At 43.1% G+C, this 22,577-nt stretch overlaps 1 protein-coding gene across 4 annotated transcripts in view; it reads left to right on the top strand.

Annotated features, from left to right (window-relative positions):
- The window catches only part of tafa5l (TAFA chemokine like family member 5, like), a 50,919-nt gene extending 33,359 nt beyond the window's left edge, over nt 1-17,560 (top strand). The window contains exons 4-5 of one of the 4 annotated variants that reach the window (XM_044211702.1): nt 4,649-4,692; nt 13,157-17,560. In XM_044211702.1, the coding sequence (XP_044067637.1) occupies nt 4,649-4,672 (24 nt within the window). In that variant the 3' untranslated portion in view covers nt 4,673-4,692; nt 13,157-17,560. Of the gene's footprint in view, nt 1-4,648; nt 4,697-6,507; nt 6,611-11,894; nt 12,896-13,156 lie in introns of those variants that run through there. The other 3 variants (XM_044211701.1, XM_044211703.1, XM_044211704.1) reach the window with 3 other exon arrangements.
- The last annotated feature ends 5,017 nt before the right edge of the window (nt 17,561-22,577 follow it).

The raw sequence follows: 22,577 nt of genomic DNA, 5'->3' as shown, positions 1-22,577 counted from the left end.
TATCATTAGTGTAAAGGATGGAAAAGGATGTGGTGCCCAAGTAAGAATAAATAGAAAGCAATAAGGTTTAAATTTGAGCCTCAGGTGCACTGCCAAAAATGTCCTGCTGTAGCACTGTAGCATGTCATCTATCTCTAATGTGTCAAAACAACTGGTGAAATCTAATATTGTGGTGACATCATTTCACTTTTCCTCCAACTGCAATTCCACCTTTTCCTACAACTTCCTTGAATTGATAAAATTTCATTTATACAAGTAAGTTATTTCAAAGAAGCGGGCGGAATTATCTGTGATTTCATTTTTATAGACACATTTTTCCTTTCGATTCTACCAAATCTTTATCTAAATAGCTCATCCTACTGAGAATAAAATCTATATTTCAAGAGGTCCTTCAGTGCTCTTTTGGCTTTCAGCCTAATTTGCAGTTGCATTAGCGTGTACAGTATGTGACTTTGCACTTGTCTTTTACATGATTTGAGTGTATTTTTTTAGGTTATGTAAATTGTTGCTTTTTGTTCTTTTATGACTCATTTGTCACAGAGCTGACTTCTGAACCTCTTGCAAACAGATTTGTATTCTCTGGATGTCATCTTTAGATAAAGGTGGTCTATGACAGTGAAATCACTTTTATTAGGTGCTGTAGTGCTGTGACCAGCAGCGTTAATTTAGCCTAAATAAAGTGCATAATGAGAGAAGTAAAATAGGTTGTTTCTTGAATAGTAACTCCTTGTACTGAAGGCTGTGAAGGATACAGTAAAAAGTGGGCCCTGAGTAAAAGGATATGTTATAAATGGTCTTGTTTCTAATACATCGGGAAAATATTAGTGAGGAAATCAGGGCTGGAGGTCATTAGAGAAATGTTTGCATCTTCAAAATGCATTTAAAAACCAGGCCAGAGCATTTCCAAATATTAGATATGCATGATGTGCACCGTGTCCTTCAATGCTCTGCTGGCTTTCAGTCTCATTTGCAGTTGAAATTATTAAATTCTGTGCACCAGCAAGTAAATTCCAACAATCGTGCACAACTAATAGAATCTATTTCAGCAGTGCTGGGTTGAAAGAAGCAGTTTTACTTTTACTGGAGTTTTTTGCAGCAGTATCTGCCAAGAGAGATGCAAATCTGCAATTAACTGGGACTATTATTTTTAATTAATTGTTCTAATGACTTGAACGCACCACCATCCTTTCTTTGATACATACATCAGACAAAAGAGCATAAGTCTAGCTTTTATGTGTTACCGGCTCACCTCCACTGACATACCTGTTTGTGAACTGACAGTCGCATTCATAATGTATCTGACAGCGTCTCTCTGGATCCTCAGGGATAACATAGTGTGGCCGGGCCGCTTTGGCTTTGGATGTACATTTATAAAATGACTAACGTTCAAACAACACACGTGCTCCTGCCAAACATACACAGAGTACACAGAGGTTACGCTCGACAAGCAAATATACTCTTTATTTTGGTTTCATTTACAGATCTTCTGTTTATCAAGTGGAAAAGAAAAATGCACTCCTTTCCTTTCAACTCATCTGTTTGTCTGAAGCGGTGGCATGATCATCAGTCTTCAGGAGATAGCGTGTGGACTGATGCAGAAAATATATTGAAATAGGTTAGACTGATAGAGATGTTCAGAAAAGAGAGAAACAGCTAAACCAAGACCACCGTTCCATTCCCCTTTTTCATTTGTGTTATCATAGGTGTTTTGTTATGGAACATTAATACTGCAGGAAGTTAGCCAGGATTACATTTATAGTATCTAATGTTTCTTTTGGTGTTCATTCACAGGGCGCAAAAAAGCAACGCATTCTTTTTTGTTTTTGTCTCTTCTGGTACTGCCATTATATATTAAAAGAGTTCCTTTTTCAGTTTGCATTCGCCAGGTGAATGTTGCCCCCCTCTCCTCTCTGCCTCAGACCTGGAGTGAATGTGGTCCCTTCTGCTGTCACTTTCAACACATTTTACCCCACTGCCCTATTTGAAGTTCTGTCATTGCCAGGCTTTGAACTGCCCTTGTGTTTTAATGCTATTGTGGTTCTGTTTCTACTGGATGTGTAACTAAGCAATTTTTTGCTAACATATTAACCATAACAACTTTATTAGGTTATAAAATGTCACTGTTGTGTTTACAGTTTGTTCAATGAATGCAGCTTTAAAGAGCTAAAACTTTCAAAAACACTGCAAGGTATAATTTTTCATGCATGACTTTTTCTTGTAAGGGGCTATTCTTGCATTATGATATTGCTACTTTTACTTCAGTAAAGGATCAGAATTTTTTGACAGTAGATGTTGGGTTCATCTGTAGCTCCCTCCCCAGAAATGAAGCAGCAAATAGAACCAGATGCTTTGTAACTAATGTTGGTTTTGTTCCTCTGAGATAGCTCTGGGTCGGATGCTTGGATGATTTTGTACATCAGGCTCATACTCTGGGCATGAAGCATCCACTCAGGGTCTTCAGTCTGGGCATGAAGCATCCACTCAGGGTCTTCAGTAGGCTGTAGCTGTGCTTGTTAGCCTAATAACAACAGCAGTACTAGTGGCTGGTAATGACTGGAACCTCTATGAGTCTGCAGTTGATGAAACCAACTAAGTCCTGTGCAGGAGTCCACTTGTTAAGAGAGACAAAGATATTTAGTTACTGCAGTGATGGCACAGTGCCTGTCTCCATAATGACTGGGTGGGCTGCTGGTGAGAATTTGTGCCACCAAATATGCAGTCTCTTCTTTGTTTCCCCATGAGCACTGAACAAACAAGCTGTCTGCTGTACCTGCAGTGGCTTTCCCTCTCAGCTACAAAGATTTCTGGGACTTGTAATGCTACCTTGGCTGAGGATTTTATTTGTGTAATGTGAGGCATACTGTATCTTAAAAATACTTTGATCCTAAAATATGCTGTGTTGATGATAAGGAAGGAAGTTAATTGAATCCCTTAATATTTTTGCCAATCTCCACTGGCACTCTCTCAAAGATCCAGACTGTGCACCTCATTTAAACTGTGAAACTTTATCATTTATGCACAGTGCTCAATGTTTACAAGTGATGATGAAACGAGGGCACCCCAAGCTCAGAGACGAGGTCCAAATGTTTCAATTTCACTGCAACATAAGCAATTAGCAAAGCGCTTATTAGTGTGCTCCCTGCTTTCTCTTTCTCTCTCACTCACTCCTTATCTGTGAATCTCCCTCATCCCTCATGCCAGCGGGAGATGAATATGTCTTCGATGTCCTTGGATTCCTGTCTTGTAAACACCATAGGCGGTGAGCACTGTTTACCGGTGTGCAAGGCAAACAGCCAGCTCCGTCTCTTGAACAGTTCGTCCCGTGGGGCCAAACTCACCTTGTTACCCTTTTAATTAGTAAGAGCAGTTAATAGTGCCGCTTCTGCCCCCTCAGCACTCTGCTCTGACTTCAAGAATCCCTCCAATCAATAGCAAAGAGTCCGACTGAGACAGGGAGACAAGGGAGAGAAGGGGGTCCTATTGTGGGAGCAGCTCAGGTACATTCATGATGGTTTTTGGAGAGAAATCAAACAACATACTATTTTCTTTGAAGGAACCTTTGGGGCTTGTGTATCAATATCCATTCTTTCTCTTTTTTCCTTGTGCATTTGAAGGGATAACAAGGTCTCTGGGTCCCTCATGCACATTCCTCTCACCCTGTTTCTCCTCTCCCACATTTCTTCTCGCTCGAAAATGAATGTAATCAAAAAGCTAAGGGTTTGCTCGGCAGATTCTATTGTGCCCTTATAAGCTTTTATCCCTTCCAACCGCTCGCCCCCGTGTTCATTTCTTTTCTTGTTTTGATTTAAAGATGCAGTGGAAGTACTTAGCATTTAGATGACATGCTGCTGGAGAGGTGTGATGGATCAGTGCCTCTTCAGAGGACTGAATTTCTTCGACAGCGCCGGGGCCATTCGGCTGGTCAGACAGACAGAGCGCAGGACGACAGGCCGGGCGGGCAGCGGAATACCAAGTCTGCCTCGCTGCTGCAGATAGCCTGGCACAGCTGAGAGGAGAGCAGCGGCTGCTGGGAATGCCAATGCGCTGCCCAGACAGCCGTCTCGCCTTGGCTCCTCTGATTGGCTAAACAGACCATTAGCTTCCTGATTATGATTAGCCGAGTCATTATCTACACAAAAGTGGCTCATTCTAATATTAAGAAGGCAAGGGAGCTGTTTTTTTCCTCCGGTCAAGGGGAAAACAGTGTGTTTTTGTGTGTTCTCCTAAAGATGAATGTAGGAGGCAAAAAGTTGTTGTTCACAGAGAAACAAAGTGGAACACTGTTTATCACCCTGCCCTACAGCTAATGTGATAACATTTTCTATCTGTGTGATGCCATTGATGGAAGAAAGGAAAGGTCTCTCACTCGTTAACGCGGATGATGAGGTGGCCATTACTCGCTCGTATTTGCTGGTCGAGGAGAGAAGTGGCGTCCTCAGAGGTCATAAAAAATGGGAGAGAACAAAATAACCTTCAGCTTCCATCGTCTCGCCTAAGATATAATTGGAGGACATGCCATCTGTGCTTTTTAAATGGACATATGCTGCTCTGTGTCCAAGGCCAATGTGCTGAGGGAAAGTTGAATAAAATGTTAGTGAAGGCTGGCCCTCTGTTCCTCCGATGCTGACCTTCTACTTTTCTTCTCCAGCCTTTGCCCAAGGAGCCGTCATAGGATGCAGAGGAATACAGCAAGTATGTAAGTATTATTATATTATGTATATCATTCTAATTTGCATACTGGATGTATAAGCCTACTTCAGTTCACATTGACATACAAGCAAACAAAGACATTTTGATTGCTGAATCTTGCAGAAAGTAGAAATAATAACTTTTAAGGGAAACTCGATGAACAGCAGAAGCCAGGCCTCAATTCTAAGTTGTATAAAGGTTCAGTTTAGCTTAGACCTGCAATGAATGAGTCCCAGTGTCTACTCACCATGTATTTTCCAGTACTGCTCTCACCACTGAGTTTAAATAAAGATCATCCAGGACTTGGAGAAGACACGGTGGGATCCCCCATTTCTCAGGATGCAGTCACTTTGATGTATCTATGCAAAAAGGGAAATCAAAGGGGGTTATTGGGACGCTTTTAAATGCATAAGGATGGAAACTAAAAAGCCCCACTGTGGTTACATCAAAGGGAGAGGCTACTTCAAGTATCCTAGCTTTCTTTTAGGACAGATGTAGAAAACTGATATGAATGGGAGGATGTTCTTGACAAAAGCAATTACCGAAAGAAAAGGCTACATTTTAAAAATCACTTTCTAAATGCCATGGTAACAGATTCCTAACATTTGGTTTCCTGCCTTACATTCTGTCAATATCCACTTATTAAAAGTCGGCAGGTCTAGTTTAGGAGCAGGTTAGCCTGACTCTGCTGGCAGGGTAACTTCACTTCCGCAAACAATTCGATTCTTTAAAAAACAAGGAAATCTACTAAAGATTAAACTGAATTCCTCTCCCAAGAACACTGACTGAGAATGTGAAGCTTTTATATTCTGCAAAACCACAGGCATTTGGAATCTGCATGCTTTATGTCACCTAGCCAATATTCTAAGATTGATTTTCCCTCTTCCACCGAGAAAACAAAATGAATCACGCACAATTACCAAGGACAGGGAGAAAGAGGGAATTGGGGGCGTCATTAATATTTATTTGCCAGCCCTGGGAATTTGTGCAATTCTGTGTGGATTTGCCAACTCATATTTAAGTGTCTGAATGATTTATATGGGCAGTCCTGGGTGTCACATTTGTCCACTGTCACCCTGGATCATTTATGTATTAACATTTATGGGTTTATCCATATAACATATTCATGGCAGAGTTTTATTATGATTCAAATGGGTTTCCTGATCAAATGATTGGCTAAATTAAGTCATTAACTGCAGAATTTCACTGGAGGTGAAATGTACACCATGTGGAGAGGAATATATTAGTACATATACTTATGGACCCATCCCTTTACAGAATCATTCATACAATTTGCTTTGTTAAAGACATTTTGTGAAAAAGGAGCTAGAGGATTGGCCTAAAATAAAGCCCCTTTCAGACATGGAATACGTAAAATTGCTGGTTTTATATATGGGTCATTTCAGGTCAAGTAGATAGTGATTTTTATTTACATTTTAGAGTTTGTTCAAATCTTATGTATATGCTATTTGAGACCAAAAAAGAAATTCTGTAAAATATTTTGGCTGAATTTTGAGAATTGCAGTTTTATGCCACTGGGAATGTTGTCATTTTCATCTTAGGTGGGAAGCCATTTTTAGGGTTCAGTATCTTCAAACATCGACTTCCGATATGCTTATATTGAGCACTGGAAAAACTGGGAGACTGGGACCTCTCTGGTAAATCTGATTATTAGCGTCAGGTATGATTGATTAGGGTTGTTCACCAGGAGCAGGGTTGGAGAAACCTGATTAAGATTATGTCATTGGATATATAAGTGAGATCCATCAGATGATATCAGTTGGGTGCCAACTGTACATGTTTTGTCCACCCTCCCAGCTCCAGCTACCACTAGGAGGAGAAGACTATACAACCTGGATAGGAAGACCACCAGAGACATTGCAATGGCTTTTGAGAGCTTCCTTTCTGCAAATAAGTGAATGTACAATCAATTGAGGAATAATCACTTTTCATTGTTTGTTACTTGTAGCACAGCATTAATCTCCACCTCACTTGCTATATTGCTGAATACATGTCTATGCATGGGTAGTCAATTGGGCATAATAAGCCTCATATCTTGTTAAATTTAAACATGAAGACAACATGGAAGGAACTTGTACTTAAACTTTACACACAAAATGCCCACATATACGGTAGACCCCTTTTCATACAAATTTTCATTGTCCTAGGAATGTGTCCACATTGCCATTTTGGCATCTCAAAAAGGCAACAAATTGCAACTTTGGCTTGTTGTACTTGCCATATATCAGATTCTGTTTATGTTAGAGCTCCTGAAATTTGGTATAACATCATTCAAATACTGTATTTTTAGCTGGAAATATGGAAACATCCATATGTATATACTTTGGGGGCCTGCCTGGGGCCCCAAAATCACCCATTTTGCACTTTTTTCAAGTTATAAAGGGCCAGTAATGATAACGGCTCTAATCTAAAAACTATGTAATTCTCAAAATATTTTACAGAACGTATTTTTTGAGATATACAAAATCAGCATGAACAAAATCTAAAATGTAAACAAAAACCTCTATCTGATTTGACACCGAATGACCCATATCTGTTAAAGTAATTTATTTTGTCAATCAGACCTGTGTGTTATGTAAACGCCAATGCTTGTGCCATATTTGGCACCTCCTGCATGAATGGTAGCAACTGGCACTCCTACAAACAACGGTGAGTTAAAAAATAATATCAAGGAAGAAAAGTGTTTTTTTCTCATCACTGATAGATTTTAAAACTTATTTTGTTGTTGAAGCCTTAATAGATGACCATCGTGAGTGTGAGGGATGCTCACCACCTTCTCACAGTGAAGCCCCTCATAATATTTCATTTATTAGATAAAGTTTTACAATACAAGTGGTGAAATGTGCTCCCTGTTTGATATATCCAACAATGCACGAGCATAGAATGACAAGACGTTCATTTGGGGCTCTCATGTAATTCTTAATTTGCTCACATGCTGTATGTAAAGTGTTGTTGCTGGAGCTGACACAGATGAAAATGATTATTACTATTGTGGTGTGTGTGCTTTTCTTGCCCTGCACTGTGAGGGTGAAAAAAGAATTTGGCTCATCCAGTGTTTTTGTCACAGACATGCCAGGCTCCACAACCCCACAACCACAACGCACTCCCTCACCAGAATTCTAATCAGAACACCTGTTGCCAATCACACACCTGATCTCCATCTGCAACACTCCAGCCCCAGTACAAAAGCACACCACTCACTTCAGTCAGTGTCCGGTCTTGTTTGCAACAAGGACACTACTCTCAATATTGCACAACAACGTTTTGGACTCAAACCTGTGAAAAGAGTGCTTTCCCTTCTCCTGAGCTCCCGACTCCTGTCTTGTGTTTCTCCTGTCTCCCGTGTGTGTGTCTTCAATATCAGATCTCCAACCCCGCTAAGCTAGGGATGGTATCAGTAAATATTATCCACCATTTTACTCACTGCTTGTTTCCATCTTGTGCAATAAATCATCTGTGTCTCCATCTTGGTGTCTCTGGCCTACTCTGTCTGTAAAAGAAGACCGGACCCCATACGACAACAGCATGAGTGCCACGGACCCGTTCCAGGAGCTGGTGGATATCGCTGCACCAGTCGCAACATCACCCATCACTTCCGCATCCGCTTCCGTCACACCGCTATCTCTGTTATGTGCCAGTCCCATGGCCAAACCCACGCCCTTCTCTGGCTCGGCGGAGGATTGCAACGGCTTCATTCTGTTGTGGTCGCTGGTCCTGGAGATGCAGTCTTCCCTGTACCCGACCGAACGCTCAAAGGTAGCCTTTGTTATCTCCCGGCTCCAGGGGCGAGTGGGTCGAATCCATCTGGACCCAAGATGGACCAGTGACCCAATCCCTGACTAACTTCCCATTTTAAGGATGTGTTCGGGAGACCAGCGGAGGATACATCCGCCGGCGAACGGCTCTACCACCTCAAGCAAGGTCACCGCTCCGTCAATGACTACGCCCTGGAGTTTCTGACCCTCGCCGCTGCTAGCGGCTGGAACGAACAATCCCTCATCACCACCTTTCGTCAGGGATTGGAGCCCAGGGTAAGACTGCATCTCGCCGCATATGAAGACACCATTGGCCTCAAGAGGTTCATCCAGCTAGCCATCCGAGTAGCTACCTGTATGCAGGCATGTTTGGTCAAACACCAGGACCAGCAACAGTCCATCCCCTCCCTCCGCCAGCCAGAGAGTCATTGTTCTCATAAGACCGCTCCGACCCATGTTGCGTGCCATCCTACCTTCCATTAAGAATGTGAAACCGCTAGCGACAGAAATAACCTTGATCACCCTCAACCTGTCCCTCCCAGTACAAGCCCTCATCGACTCCGGGTCAGCCGGCAACTTCATCTCCGGCACTCTCTGCTGCCAGCTACACCTCAACACCATACCCATTCCCACCATCTACCAGATCCATGCAGTAATCGGAAGACCCCTCAGTCGAGCCCATATCCGAAAGGCCGCCGGCCCCGTCACATCAGAGTTGGAGTGCTGCATAAGGAGCAACAACATCTGTTGGTTCGGGAGGGCTCAACCGCGGAGGTGATCTTAGGGCGCCTCTGGCTAAAAAAACACATCCCCATCATTTCCTGGACTATTGGTGAGGTGTTGCAGTGGGGTCATTCCTGTTTCCCAGACTGTTTCCCTCACTTGCCCTCACCATCTCCTCCTCGCCCGAAGAAACTTCCAGTCTTCACCATATCCATCGAGAGTCCGCAAGAGAAACAGTCTGTGGATATTCCTCCTTGTTACGCCGCCTACCGAGATGTATTCTGCCCTAAGAGAGCCACTCGGTTGCCTCCACACCGGCCATGGGACTGCCATCGACCTCATACCGGGTGAACCAGTGCCCCGTGGGAAAATATATCCTTTCTCTATTCCCAAACAAAAAGCCATGGGGGAGCACATCGAGGAGGCCTTGGCCCAAGGATACATCAGACCCTCTACATCTCCGGCAGCATCCAGTTTCTTCTTTGTGGCCAAGAAGGACGGAGGCTTGCGGACTTGTGTGGATTAATGAGGACTCAACTGGATCACCGTGAAATTCCGGTATCCGCTTCCCCTTGTCCGTGCAGCGTTGGAACAGCTACGCGGTGCCACTGTCTACACCAAGCTGGAACTCTGCAGTGCGTATAACCTCATCCGGATACGCAAAGGGGACGAGTGGGAAAACTGCCTTTGTGACACCCACTGGTCATTATGAATATTTGGTGATGTCGTACAGCCTGTCAAACGCCCCCTCCGTATTCCAGGACTTCATTCATGAGGTGCTCCGGGAGTTTCTCCACAAGTCCGTGATAGTCTACATCGATGACATCCTGATATACTCCCGGAGCCTGGCTGAACATCGCCAGCACGTTGTGGAGGTCCTGGAACGCCTGAGGGACTTTTAACTCTTCCTCAAGGCAGAAAAATGCATGTTTCATCAGCCCTCAGTGCAGTTCCTAGGCTATAACATCAGTAGCAGTGGCATCCAGATGGACGAGGGGAAGATTGACGCCATCCAGAACTGGCCCACACCTACCACCATCAAGGAACTACAGAGATTCCTGGGATTCACTAACTTTTGACGTCGCTTCATCCGAGGCTATAGCACCATTGTCCAACCCCTAACCGACCTGCTCCACAACAAGCCCAAGTCTCTGTCCTGGCCACCCATCGCTAATGAAACCTTCACACTCCTCAAAAGAGCCTTCACCAGTGCACCGCTCCTAGTCCATCCTGATCCTGAACAACCATTCACGGTAGAGGTGGACGCCTCTACCACAGGAGTAGCAGCGGTGCTGTCTCAACTACAGGGTACCCCGGCCAAACTCCACCCATGTGCTTACATCTCCCGGAAACTCAGCCCGGCGGAGAGGAATTATGACATCAGCAACCGCGAACTGCTTGCCATCAAGCTGGCCCTGGAGGAATGGAGGCATTGGTTGGAGGGTGCCAAACACCCTTTCACGGTACTCAGTGATCATAAGAACCTAGAGTACCTCCAAAACGCCAAACGGCTAAACCCTCGCCAGGCCTGCTGGGCACTCTTCTTCACTCGGTTTCATTTCAACATCTCCTACTGTCCCGGTGCCCGAAACATCAAGGCAGACGCCCTGTCCCACTTGTACACACCCGAAGAACCCGAAACCATTCTCCCCCAACGACTTGTCGTAAACCCCATCTAGTGGTCGGAAACTTCCATTCCCTCCTCCAATACCTCCACCAACACTCCGCTGGGCTGCCCACCGAACCATCACTATGTTCCTAGAACCCAACGCAACACCCTGATACACGCCTCCCACACATCTCTGGGCACTGGTCACCCAGGGGCCAATGAAACCCTCTCGTTGCTATGGGAACACTTCTGGTGGCCCAATATGGCCAGGGATGTGAGAAGGTACGTACAAGGATGTCAGGAATGCGCCATATCCAAAAGCCCACGCCATCTTCCAGCAGGCAAACTATGCCCACTACCCACGCCAAACACTCCCTGGTCACACCTAGGAGTTGACTTCATCACCGACTTACCACCCTCCAACAATAACACCTGTATCCTAGTGGTTGTGGATAAGTTCTCAAAGTCTTGCCAACTAATTCCCTTCAGAGGACTACCCACGGCCATGGAAACAGCAGAATGTCTGTTCAACCACATCTTCCGGTACTATGGTATCCCTGAAGACATTGTGTCCGACAGAGGCCCCCAGTTCATATCCCTGGTATGGAAGGCATTCTTCTCGCTCCTAGGTGTGACCGTCAGCCTCTCTTCAGGTTACCACCCTCAAACCAATGGACAGACTGAGAGGAAGATCCAGGAAATCGGGCGCTTCCTACATACCTTCTGCCATGGCCACCAGGACTCTTGGAACCAGTTCCTGGGTTGGGCAGAGTATGCACAGAACTCCCTACGCCAACCTACCACTGGACTCACTCTGGGATGCAGAGCACCACCAGCTGCAAAGAGCGCTCTGCAGGCGCAGGTTCACAGCCGACCAAAGACGGTCTACTGCTCCAGAATATCATCCCGGTCAAAAGGTCTGGCTGTCCACCCGTGACATCAGGATGTGCCTGCCCTACAGAAAGCTCAGTCCCCTTCACCATCCTCGAGCAGATCAACCCAGTCACGTACAAGCTTCAGTTCACAATACAAGATTCATCCTACCTTTCACGTATCCCTTCTCAAACCTCACCACCCTTCTGTTCCTATCTCAACAGAGCCTGGCGTTGCTACAGAGCCCTCCTTGCCGCTGATCCTGGAGGATGGAGCCGCCTACCAGGGCAATGAGATCTTGGACTCCTGGCGCCGTGGTGGCATTCTGGAGTATCTGGTGGACTGGGAGGGGTATGGTCCCAAGGAAAGATCATGGGTCCCAAGACACGACATCCACGACCCCTCGCTACTAGACGCCTTCCACATAACCCCTCCAGACTGGCCTGCCCCGTGTGGAAGAGGACGGCCACCACAACGTCGAGGTCCTCGGCCCTCAGGAGTGGGCCGTGGGTGGGGGTACTGTCACAGACACGCCAGGCTCCACAACCACAATACGTTCCCTCACCAGAATTCTAATCAGAACACCTGTTGCCAGTCACACACCTGATCTCCATCTGCAACACTCCAGCCCCAGTACAAAAGCACACCACTCACCTCAGTCAGTGTCCGGTCTTGTTTGCAGCAAGGACACTACTCTCAATATTGCACAACAACGTTTTGGACTCAAACCTGTGAAAAGAGTGCTTTCGCTTCTCCTGAGCTCCCGACTCCTGCCTTGTGTTTCTCCTGTTTCCCGTGTGTGTCTCTTCAGCATCAGATCTCCAACCCCGCTAAGCTAGGGACAGTATCAGTAACCATTATCCACCATTCTACTCACTGCTTGTTTCCATCTTGTGCAATAAATCATCTGTGTCTCCATCTTGGTGTCTCCGGCCTACTCTGTCCGTAACAGTTTTGTGGTTTATTAAACTGATTTTAGTTTTGATTAAAAACAAATGTGGAAGTGCTACTTGGATCTGACAGTGATGTGACACAAAACAGGTGCTCCTATTGCGCTGGTAGGCAATGTCTACAAAAAAGGGGAATGAATTCCCAAAAAGTCAAGGCACTCTGCTGCTTTAACGTACAAAAATTAAAAAGCCTTTATTATAATGGCTACATGATTTTCTTTTCTTTGTGGATAAGAAATGATAAGTGATTTAATAAAGTATTACATTTCTCTCAAGAAGGCGGAACATGTGCATTTAATCTCTGTGAATATTTAACCTTGCTTTGTGCTGCAGTAGCCTTTATGTTAATGTGATGGTGTTCAGTTAGGACTTGTGTTACAGAAAATGTTATGGAAATGTTAACTACATTTGACCTAGCAAGATTACCATCGTGACTTTTACATAAAAGTGACTCAGGCACTTATTGAGTTGTTTGACTAACATGTAACATTGTCAGCATACTTACATACTTGTTTTTTTCTTCCATTCCTTTGCAGGTTCATTGACATCCATGCTACAAAAGGAACTGAGGCCAATCACTACACCAGAACATTGTGTCCATGTATCAACGAGGCTCCCAAACTTCACACCAGGCTTGACCTTCAGTAAAAAAACAAAAAAAACCCCCAACCACCCAGAGCTTCTCCAATCACCACAGTGAAAGACTCTCAGTAGACACTTGTCTGTCTGTCTCAAGTGAGCAGCATGGTACACCATTGGCATAGAATCTTCACTGCAGCTAAATTCACGGACACATCATAAAACAAAATCCCTGTGAGGAGCAGTTATCAACAGGGCAGTGGAATATTCACTGAAGTACATTACCTTTTTTTGTCTTTGTTATCCAACATCAGGTCTGCAGGGAACGGCTCCTTGAAGATTTTTCGTACCTTTGTGGCTTGATTTAGACTTGTCAGAAGGTCTTTCAAAAGTCAGCCCCTTCATCTTCTTTACTATCCCCGCTATTAAGCCGTCCAGGGTTATATTCCAGCCAAGTTTCTTTAATGACAGCTCGCTGCTAAAGAGTTGTGACTTTACAGAGGTTGAGCCAGGCCGTATCATTCATTGGATTCTAGCCTTTAACACCTTTCTCTCATTTGGCTGGGTGAAACTTTACAAGGCTGTAGCCTCCAAAATCTCTGCATACACACAGGACGGAAATTGTGAAAAAGTTTATCGGCGTGTCACAGAAGAGACGACAGAGATGAGTTGACTGTCTGTCCTCAGTGAAAGAAGGTGATGATGGTGAAATGTGGACATTTTGGACGACTTAGCTTATAACTTATGTTTTTTATGTGGTGCCAACATAGACTAGAAGAGTAGTTTTTGTCAATGAACCTCACACATCTTGTATACACCACTGGGAGCATTTAGCAGATGTGGACCCCTGGCTCATTTTAATGGTCTATACTCTTTGTGCGCGTGTGTGTGTGTGTGTGCATGTTTGCATCTGTCCCTGTGTGAATATATGTGTGTGTGTATGCTTGTGTGCCTGTATGTGAGTGGGTGTGCACATCCAGAAATACACTGTGAAATAAGTCATATCCAATGCATTATTCATACTCTTGTATATTTTTGGGACACACCCAGACCAGAGCTCACCATCTGGCAAAAGAAGCCTTTGCGATTTTACAGATGTTGGATCTCATTTGAATCTTCACGGATGAATCCTGGGTTTGCCTTTTCTTGTCTTTCTTGTCCTTTCTTTAGTACATAGAGATATTTATATTGGGGGGAATATTATTGAAACTGGGGACAAATCTACACTATGTCACATAAGTTAAATTCTGTAATTATGATTAATGAATTAATGATGATTAAATGTATTCAGAATACTTGTCTAAATTGATTATATTTTGATATGAAATGTTTCGGCCAGCTGGAAGTGCTATTTGCTGATTTCAGATGCTTGATATATTTGAAATTATGTGTGTCTATATATATATATATATATATACATATAAATTATGTGTATAAATATATATATGTCTGTGTATATATTCAATTAATGTATTTTATGTTCTGTGGGTCTCATTCCAAGAGGAGATAAAGAAAAGATGGAGCACAAGAGGCATGCTTCTGAGAGAAGTACAAGAGGTGGACACAATAACACAAACACCAGTAAGATATTTCAAAAACACAGAATAAAACACAATCCAAATACCACAACACAACAACCTACAGTACGGTCTGCAAAAATGATTAATGATTAATTAATTATATTGTACAGGTGTTCCTGTTTATGTGTCTACACCCTGTTTTTTCATTTCTTTGTAGTAAAAAATCCTGTACATCTCCATCTTAATGTATGCATTTGAGGATATAAAGAGAGTGTCCGTTCCCGGGAGCTGCGGAGTGTGTATTTGGTGTGTGTGTGTGTGTGTGTGTGTGTGTGTGAGTGTTTTCCAGGTCAACAGTGGTCTGTGTAGTGAGAAAATACCAATTTACACCTGATCCCATACCTTTGATTTCATGCTTCCTTTATTTATCGTTTCTTTGGTTTGCACTCACAATAAATAAATTGTCCCTTTGATTTGAGTCACTGTCAATGGTGGAGCTGCTGCTGCAGCTGCACTCAGCAAGGCAGCACAGTAGGTCTGGACAGAAACAGCAAATATCTGGACCTCCTCCACTTGTAAAATTGTCTAAAAAATTTTAAGATTTGACAGTAGGTAGGCATTTATACCAGCACATATCATCATACTAAGTTCTGCAAGTTCTATCACTGAGCTGCTGATTCTCAAGCTCTGGTGCACTGTGGTGGAGGAACTATATAAGGCCCCAAGCTGAGGGAGTGTCCTTAAATTGTCAGGACTATAAATGTCTTTTGTGGTCCTCAAATATCTATATATAAATATTTTATGCCTCCATTTCGCACTGTCCTTGTTTTAAAAGAGGCTTTGGTTGAAAACTACAAAACTACAGGCCAATTATTTCCCAAACACGACACAGCAACAGTATCTGAGACAAACTGGAACAATAAAAAAATTTTCTTGTGAAGACTAAAATGAAACTGGGTAACATTTTCTATGAAGCCCATGTGTATGATGTTTTATAATGTAGACTACTGCATAATGCTTTATAACAGCAGCATTACATTACAAACTTTGCCAGAGGCCTTCATGTGAGCGATTATCCACAATGTGGTGTGCGGTGGGGTGTGGGTACCAAAATATAACGCACAGTGTGGAGTGCATTTATATTTCATAACTGCACGGTGTATCATAAATTTTCCCACAAACCAGCACTTAGAATACACAGTCAGTATTTTATTATTTATTCTGGGGGACAATATGCTCTTTTAGTGGAAAACTTGTATCGCCACAATCTTGGTCAACCTTGGAATAACCTTGGAGTAATCGTTATTTTACTACTCCAACAAATAGAAGATCGTGTGTAATAGTGACTGAAACCAGCAGACTTCCTGCTATAAGTAGTTATTTAGAAAAGTGATGAGGGTGCTACTCATCTGTAGCAAGTTTTTTGGAGAAAAAAAATCACTGGTAAAATAGAGACAGTGTTCAATCGGAACACTTTCTATTAATCAATCCTAGTTAATTGCTAAACTAGCATAACCTTGAATCTTTTACTCAGAGCCCAGCAGGTCAGGTGACCATGCAAAAAAATGTAATAATAAAGTTTCCAATAATACATGAATGATGAATCAATTTTTACTTCAGTTTAAATTGATCAGCTCCATTGATAAACTCCAGGAAACCTTAAAGAAATCATTAGGAAATATCGGACCTGGAACATAAAGCGTTACCATGCTTTCTATAACCATTATTGATGGAGAGTGTTCTTATGCTTGCCACAATGTCTTAATGACATAATAGAAATAGGTAATATTTGCTTTAAGAAAGGTGAAAATATAATACCGCAACATACAGTATCATCAAGAATATTTTGTGTTCCAGTTGGCTGTAGAATCTCTGAGACATGTGGCTTCTGTGGCTGCTGCCAAGCCAGTATTCCCACTCAACTCCCACTCAGAGATGTTCTTTCAACGAGGCCCTGCTGCTACTTCCTTCCATTTTGAATGTCTGTCTTGCTGTCTGAGGGTTTTGAATGTAGGCTGCTGTCAGGATCAACAAATGGTGTGAAGGTGGTATCCTGCCCCCTGCCATCTATGGTACAGTACAGTATGTTCGCTGGATATCAGAAAACGCATACATTACCAGAAGCAGACAATAACCTGTCATGAAGCTGTTATGGTAAGCTATAACCACATTTTGTGTACTCTGATTGCAGGAAGAACCATAATGTTCATCAGACCTTATAATCTCTAATGCAAATAAGCTGATTTAGCATGAGCAGTTGTGATACTTGACCTAATCATTATGATCATTCTTGTAATGCCTTATGACCTTTGGTAGAAAACATTATACATTATAAAGGCTTATAGAAAGTCTTATGATGCATTATACAACGTGTTAGTGTATACATGTATCAGACATTGTAGATATGGGCTTCATAGAAAGTTTAAACAGATAATGACCTCCCTACACAGATTATGTTCATGCGGACTAGTGGAGAGTATATGATTACGATCACCAATTGAGAATGTGTCAGTAATTGATGAATAAATGTATGTGCAAATGTATTTGAGTTGAGGATGGACAGACATTCAGTAAAAGTTGGTGTGGGAACAGAAGAGGGGCTAAAAGTCACCATGTCTGTGTTTATTTCTGAGCTACACACCTTCTTAAGTTTTATCAAGTAGCTTCAGTTTGTGTCACTGTCAATCCCAGATAGTAACAACCAGCATGAAACATAATAACACCTGACACTCAACCTGTTCTGGTCTTGCAGGCTGTTTTTCTGTTATTAAAAAGTTATTGTGTCTGCACTTGTGGGATATCTTTCCCCTCTTCAATAAAACCTTCAGGTGCAGGATGGAAGTGTTTCAGCATTGTAGGCCTTTGTCATTGTATTTCTGTTTTGCCACTGAGTCCACCACATCCACAATAGATCCCTGGCCGAGGCTAATGAGACACAAACACACCCCCGAGGCTCAGATGGACTTGCTAAACACAGCGTTGTTAAACAGTGCTGCAGTGTAGCGAATTAGCATTTATGCCCACATAAAAATCCATTTACTGATCCATTAGCTTAGCATAGTGCTAATGAGTTGCCGGTTATGACTCACAGGGGACTTTGGTTAGCAACCGAATTGTCATTAAAGGTAGACACTTACAGGGCAACAGCTTCATACATGTAAAGAGTACATGGCCTGGGTTGTAGAATACTAGGGCTTAGTATTAACCTCTTTTTTCAATGAGTATCATTGATAAGTTTTTACATTATGACCTATTTTTTTTTCTTTCATCTCTTCTCAAATGCTGCCCAGACACCTGCATGTATTGTTTGTGGGAAATGGAAGTGTCGCTGTCACATGAAATCAGTTGTACCATCCCTCAAACTAACAATGAGGAGGTGGCTGCACTCAACAATTACAACCCGTCCCAGATAAGCAGAGCAGCACTCGCTGCAGAAAACACTTAATACATCGTAAGTGAAAAGTTGAATACAATCAAAGGTATCAAGAGCCCTAAGCTTATACCAAGACTTTTCTGGAGAGATTTCTGACTTTTATTTTCTTGGCCCTTGCTCTCTATTATTACAACAGACACGTCAATGTCAAATTCAGACCTGCTTAGTTTAAGGTATGTGCAGCACGGCACCACTTGACACTGATAATGTGAAAAGCAGACATGTAGCTGAATTAAGTGTCATTCAAACCACTGAGTGATTTCCTATGAGGAGGGAAGCAGGCAGGAGGATATCAGTGTCATCTGAAAACGTTTCCTTGCCAAAGCCTCTCGGCCCACACCCCCACCCCCCACACCCCCACCCCCGGGGTGTGGGGGGTAGAAAAAGGTATAAAATGGTCGTTTTGCTAGAGCAACACAAGCTAATTTATCATTCTCCAGGGGTCAGGCGACGCTCCCTTGGTTGTGAATTTTAATGTTGTTTTTTATGGGTCTTAATAAACTCTATTTTGCTGCGAGCGTTTATGCAGAAGAGCACAACATCCTTCACTCGGCTCATTTAGTGAGTCAAGGAGAGAGGGGCCGGAGCCAAATTTAACCAATGGAGTCATCATTTTCTTACACTAATAGGACACGGTGAGGTGAAATATTTAAGGTACTGGAAAAGTTATGGGAGTCATTCACATGTTTTCTGAAGATCTGCATTCAGATTGTGCATGCTAAATAATAATACTCATTACTCAGAAGAAGTAATATTTCAACAGTAATGTCAATACAACACAGCAAGTATTAAGTCATTATGCTAGCATTATATATTGTATCAGAATTGGGCTAAATCTGTTGAACTCACTTGTCACTTTATCAGCATATTTATTGCAATATCCCCCATCTCATTATAACCTTAATAAGCTACACTTAACTTGACAGTTCATGCACTATTACCGTATACCGTATTATTATCATCAACCAGTAAACCCACTTGGTACTTCACACTTATTTCATTTTATACTTATACCCACTTGGTACTTAATTTATTTTTTGACCTGTATTATAGTGTATTATATTTTTGCTAGTATTTCTATTCCTGTGTGCACTGACGTAAAGGCGAGCTGCTGTAACAAAAGAGTTTCCCCCCGGGGATCGATAAAGTATTTCTGATTCTGATCATTTAGTCTCTTCCCCTTGATGGCCAATGTTCTTGTTGCTAACAGCATGGCTCTGTAGATGGCAATGATGGTCACTCGATCACTCCACTACTTTGGTCCAGACTGAAATATCTAATATCGTATGGATTGCCATGAAATTTTGTAAAGATAGCCATGCTGCCCAGAAGATGAATGCTAATGACTTTGATGGTTACTTAACTTTTTCTGTAGTGCCACAAGCAGGTCAAACTTTTAATTTGTCTGCTACTTTGATTTATGACCGCACACCTGCAAAACTAATGACATTCCCATCATCCTCAGCTGTACTTTGTGTTATGAGCTATTTAGCAAATGTTAGCATGTTAACAAGCTGAACAAAGATGGTGAGCATGGTAAACATTATCATGTAAGTTAGCATGTTGACATTAGCATTTAGCTCAAAGCACAGCTGTCTAAGTACAGCCTCACAAAGCTTCACTAGCATGGCTGTAGCTTTACTGGATAAAGTAGTGAGAATACTGTAAATTCAACACAAAAGTCAACTTTTCTGCAATATTCCATCTAAACTAGATGAGTGTAAAAGAATAATGACTAGCATAACAGCAATATAGGATTAGGATTTAGTTTTTAAATAATTTAGCAATTTCTTACCAGAAAAATAATTGGTATTAGTGCAGCTGCCCAAATGGTGAATTGTCTCTTTTAGTGTCAGGCTGCCCCTTGGACCGTCCTGAAAAAACAAAGTCAGGGGTCATATTTTTGGCATTGACCCATTTGCGCAGCAGGAAATTCACTGTGATGAGGGTATGGATATCCATGCAGGCCTTCTGACTTGTTTATCGAATTTTAAAAGGTTGAGTGGCACCATTTAACACCAGGGTCAATTCATCACATGATTGCTTCCTGCCACATCTGTCTCACTGATCCCCAGCCCTGCATGCAGACAATTAACAGGCCTACTGCTGAGGACTCTGTTGTTTATTTGAACGCTTATTGCCTTTAGACTCAGCAGCAGCTACTCATCTCTGTTACCCACACAAAGCGAACATCCAGATGTCACAGAGGACACTGGGTACTCGCGTAAGGAAAAGGACAAATGTACATTTTATTAGGTCACAAAGACAGTATACTCTATTCAAGGACGGCATTCAATCAAATGTATTTATTTTGATGAAATTAAACACAATAGGTGTATTATGAAATGGTAAATAAACAGCACTGGAGCTGCAGCACATTGATTATATAATTGCGTTACTCATTGAAGAAATGGAGGTTAAAACAACCTTAGAGGATAAGGCTGATGTTATTTTTCATTTTGTCAACAAATCCCACGAAAAGACCAAAACCAACAATGAACTGATCTTATTAACAAATGTTGTTTGTGTTGCCAAAGCCTGATATAGTTAATTCATCTGTGCCATAGAGCTCCATTGTTGTCCAAAAACTATTAAAAACACATCAATGATCCACACTGTTGAACTGGATGACATGTTCCTTCGTCACCATGAACTGCAGTTTATTTTGACTCAATCCAACATACACCAACTTCCTGCTAAATACTGAGTAGAACACCAAATTTGTATTAATCTGCAGCTGAAAATAGACCTCAAGAAATGCACTATTTCCAGTTTTTTAGGAAATTGCTTTGACTTTTTTTTTTTAACAAATTAACCTGTTTAATACTATATATTTGTGACCAGTTCTTAATAAGATTCATGTCTTCAGTAAGAACAAATGGGCTTTAAAGTGAGTGCCACACGCAGTCTAGGGAGGTCAGCAACTATTGATAGACAGTTCAATAACTTCACCTTTCATAAATATTTATATTTATCATGGAAATTTATCATAAACAATCCTAAATGCTATCACTCTCATCTTGATTATATAGTGAAACATATCTTTTTTGAAGACAGACATCATAAATTAATTAAAATTTTCTGAATACTGTATACTATGATTGGCTTCCATTCTACTGATCTTTAGCCTTATGTTTATCAGTGACTAAAGCCTATAATTTACATTTACTTATATATTTTTTACCATTAAATAACTAATTCTAGATCACAGCGTTGATCTGCTGTGATAATAAAATCTTTTCCTGCATTTTCTGTGAACCAGAATTAATGCAACTAATAAAAATCTTTATTGTTCATGTTATTGTCACAGACACACCAGGCTCCACCATCAGTTAATCACACACACCTGCTCCCCATCAGCACCTAATCACCCCATCAGTATAAAAGCACACCACGCACCTCAGCCATTTGTCGGCGCAGGAACTGGAGGCAGCAGCAGCAAAGCAGGCGAGCAGCTGGGCAGCACTGCGGGTGAGCAGCTGGGCAGCGGTGCAGGCGAGCCGCTGGTTTGCAGGCTGACGACTGGCAGGACGGGGTGCCGGCTGCGATCCGGCAGGCTGGGGTGCAGTCTGATGACTGCGAGGACCCCCGAGATCATCACTCCCTACCGGATCACAGCCACTCCCAGTTCCTGGACTCCCTGCCGGATCACAGCCGCTCCCAGTTCCTGGACTCCCTGCCAGATCGCAGCAACTCCCAGTTCCCGGACCCCCTGCCGGATCGCCGCAGCTCCCAGTTCCTGGACTACCTGCCAGATCACAGCAGCCTCCTGGACTCCCTGCTGGATTGCAGTCGCCTCCTTTCCCGGCTGGATCGCAGCAGCCCCAACCCCTTGTCACCGCTGGATCGCAGTTGCCTCCTTTCCCGGCTGGATCGCAGCAGCACCAATCCCTTGCCGCCGCTGGATCGCAGCAGCCCCAATCCCTTGCCGCCGCTGGATCGCAGCAGCACCAATCCCTCGTTGCCGCTGGATCGCAGCAGCACCAATCCCTCGTTGCCGCTGGATCGCAGCAGCACCAATCCCTCGTTGCTGCTGGGTCGCAGCCGCCTCCTGCCCTGGTTGGACCGCAGCACGCCACCCGACTGTCTCCGCCTTCGCCGTCGGTCCCCAGAAGGTCTCAGTCTTCGCCGCCGGCCTCCAGTGACTCTCAGTCCCAGATTCATTGGCCCCTTCACCATCAACCTCCTCCCCGTGGAAGAGGACGCCCACCACTGGGTCGGGGTCCTCGGCCCTCGGGAGCTGGCCGTGGGAGACATGCAGGCTCCACCATCAGTTAATCACACACACCTGCTCCCATCAGCACCTAATCACAACTGGTATAAAAGCACACCACGCACCTTAGCCATTTGTCCGGTCTCGTTCTACAAAGGACTCTTGATGTTGATCTCCACGACTTCGAAAGAAATCCCTATTCCACTCCAGCG

This window comes from Siniperca chuatsi, linkage group LG10 (genome assembly GCF_020085105.1).
Source record: "Siniperca chuatsi isolate FFG_IHB_CAS linkage group LG10, ASM2008510v1, whole genome shotgun sequence".
Lineage (NCBI taxonomy): Eukaryota > Metazoa > Chordata > Actinopteri > Centrarchiformes > Sinipercidae > Siniperca > Siniperca chuatsi.
The sequence above is the reverse complement of the archived record's forward strand: the minus strand, read 5'-3'. Positions and strand labels throughout refer to the sequence as shown.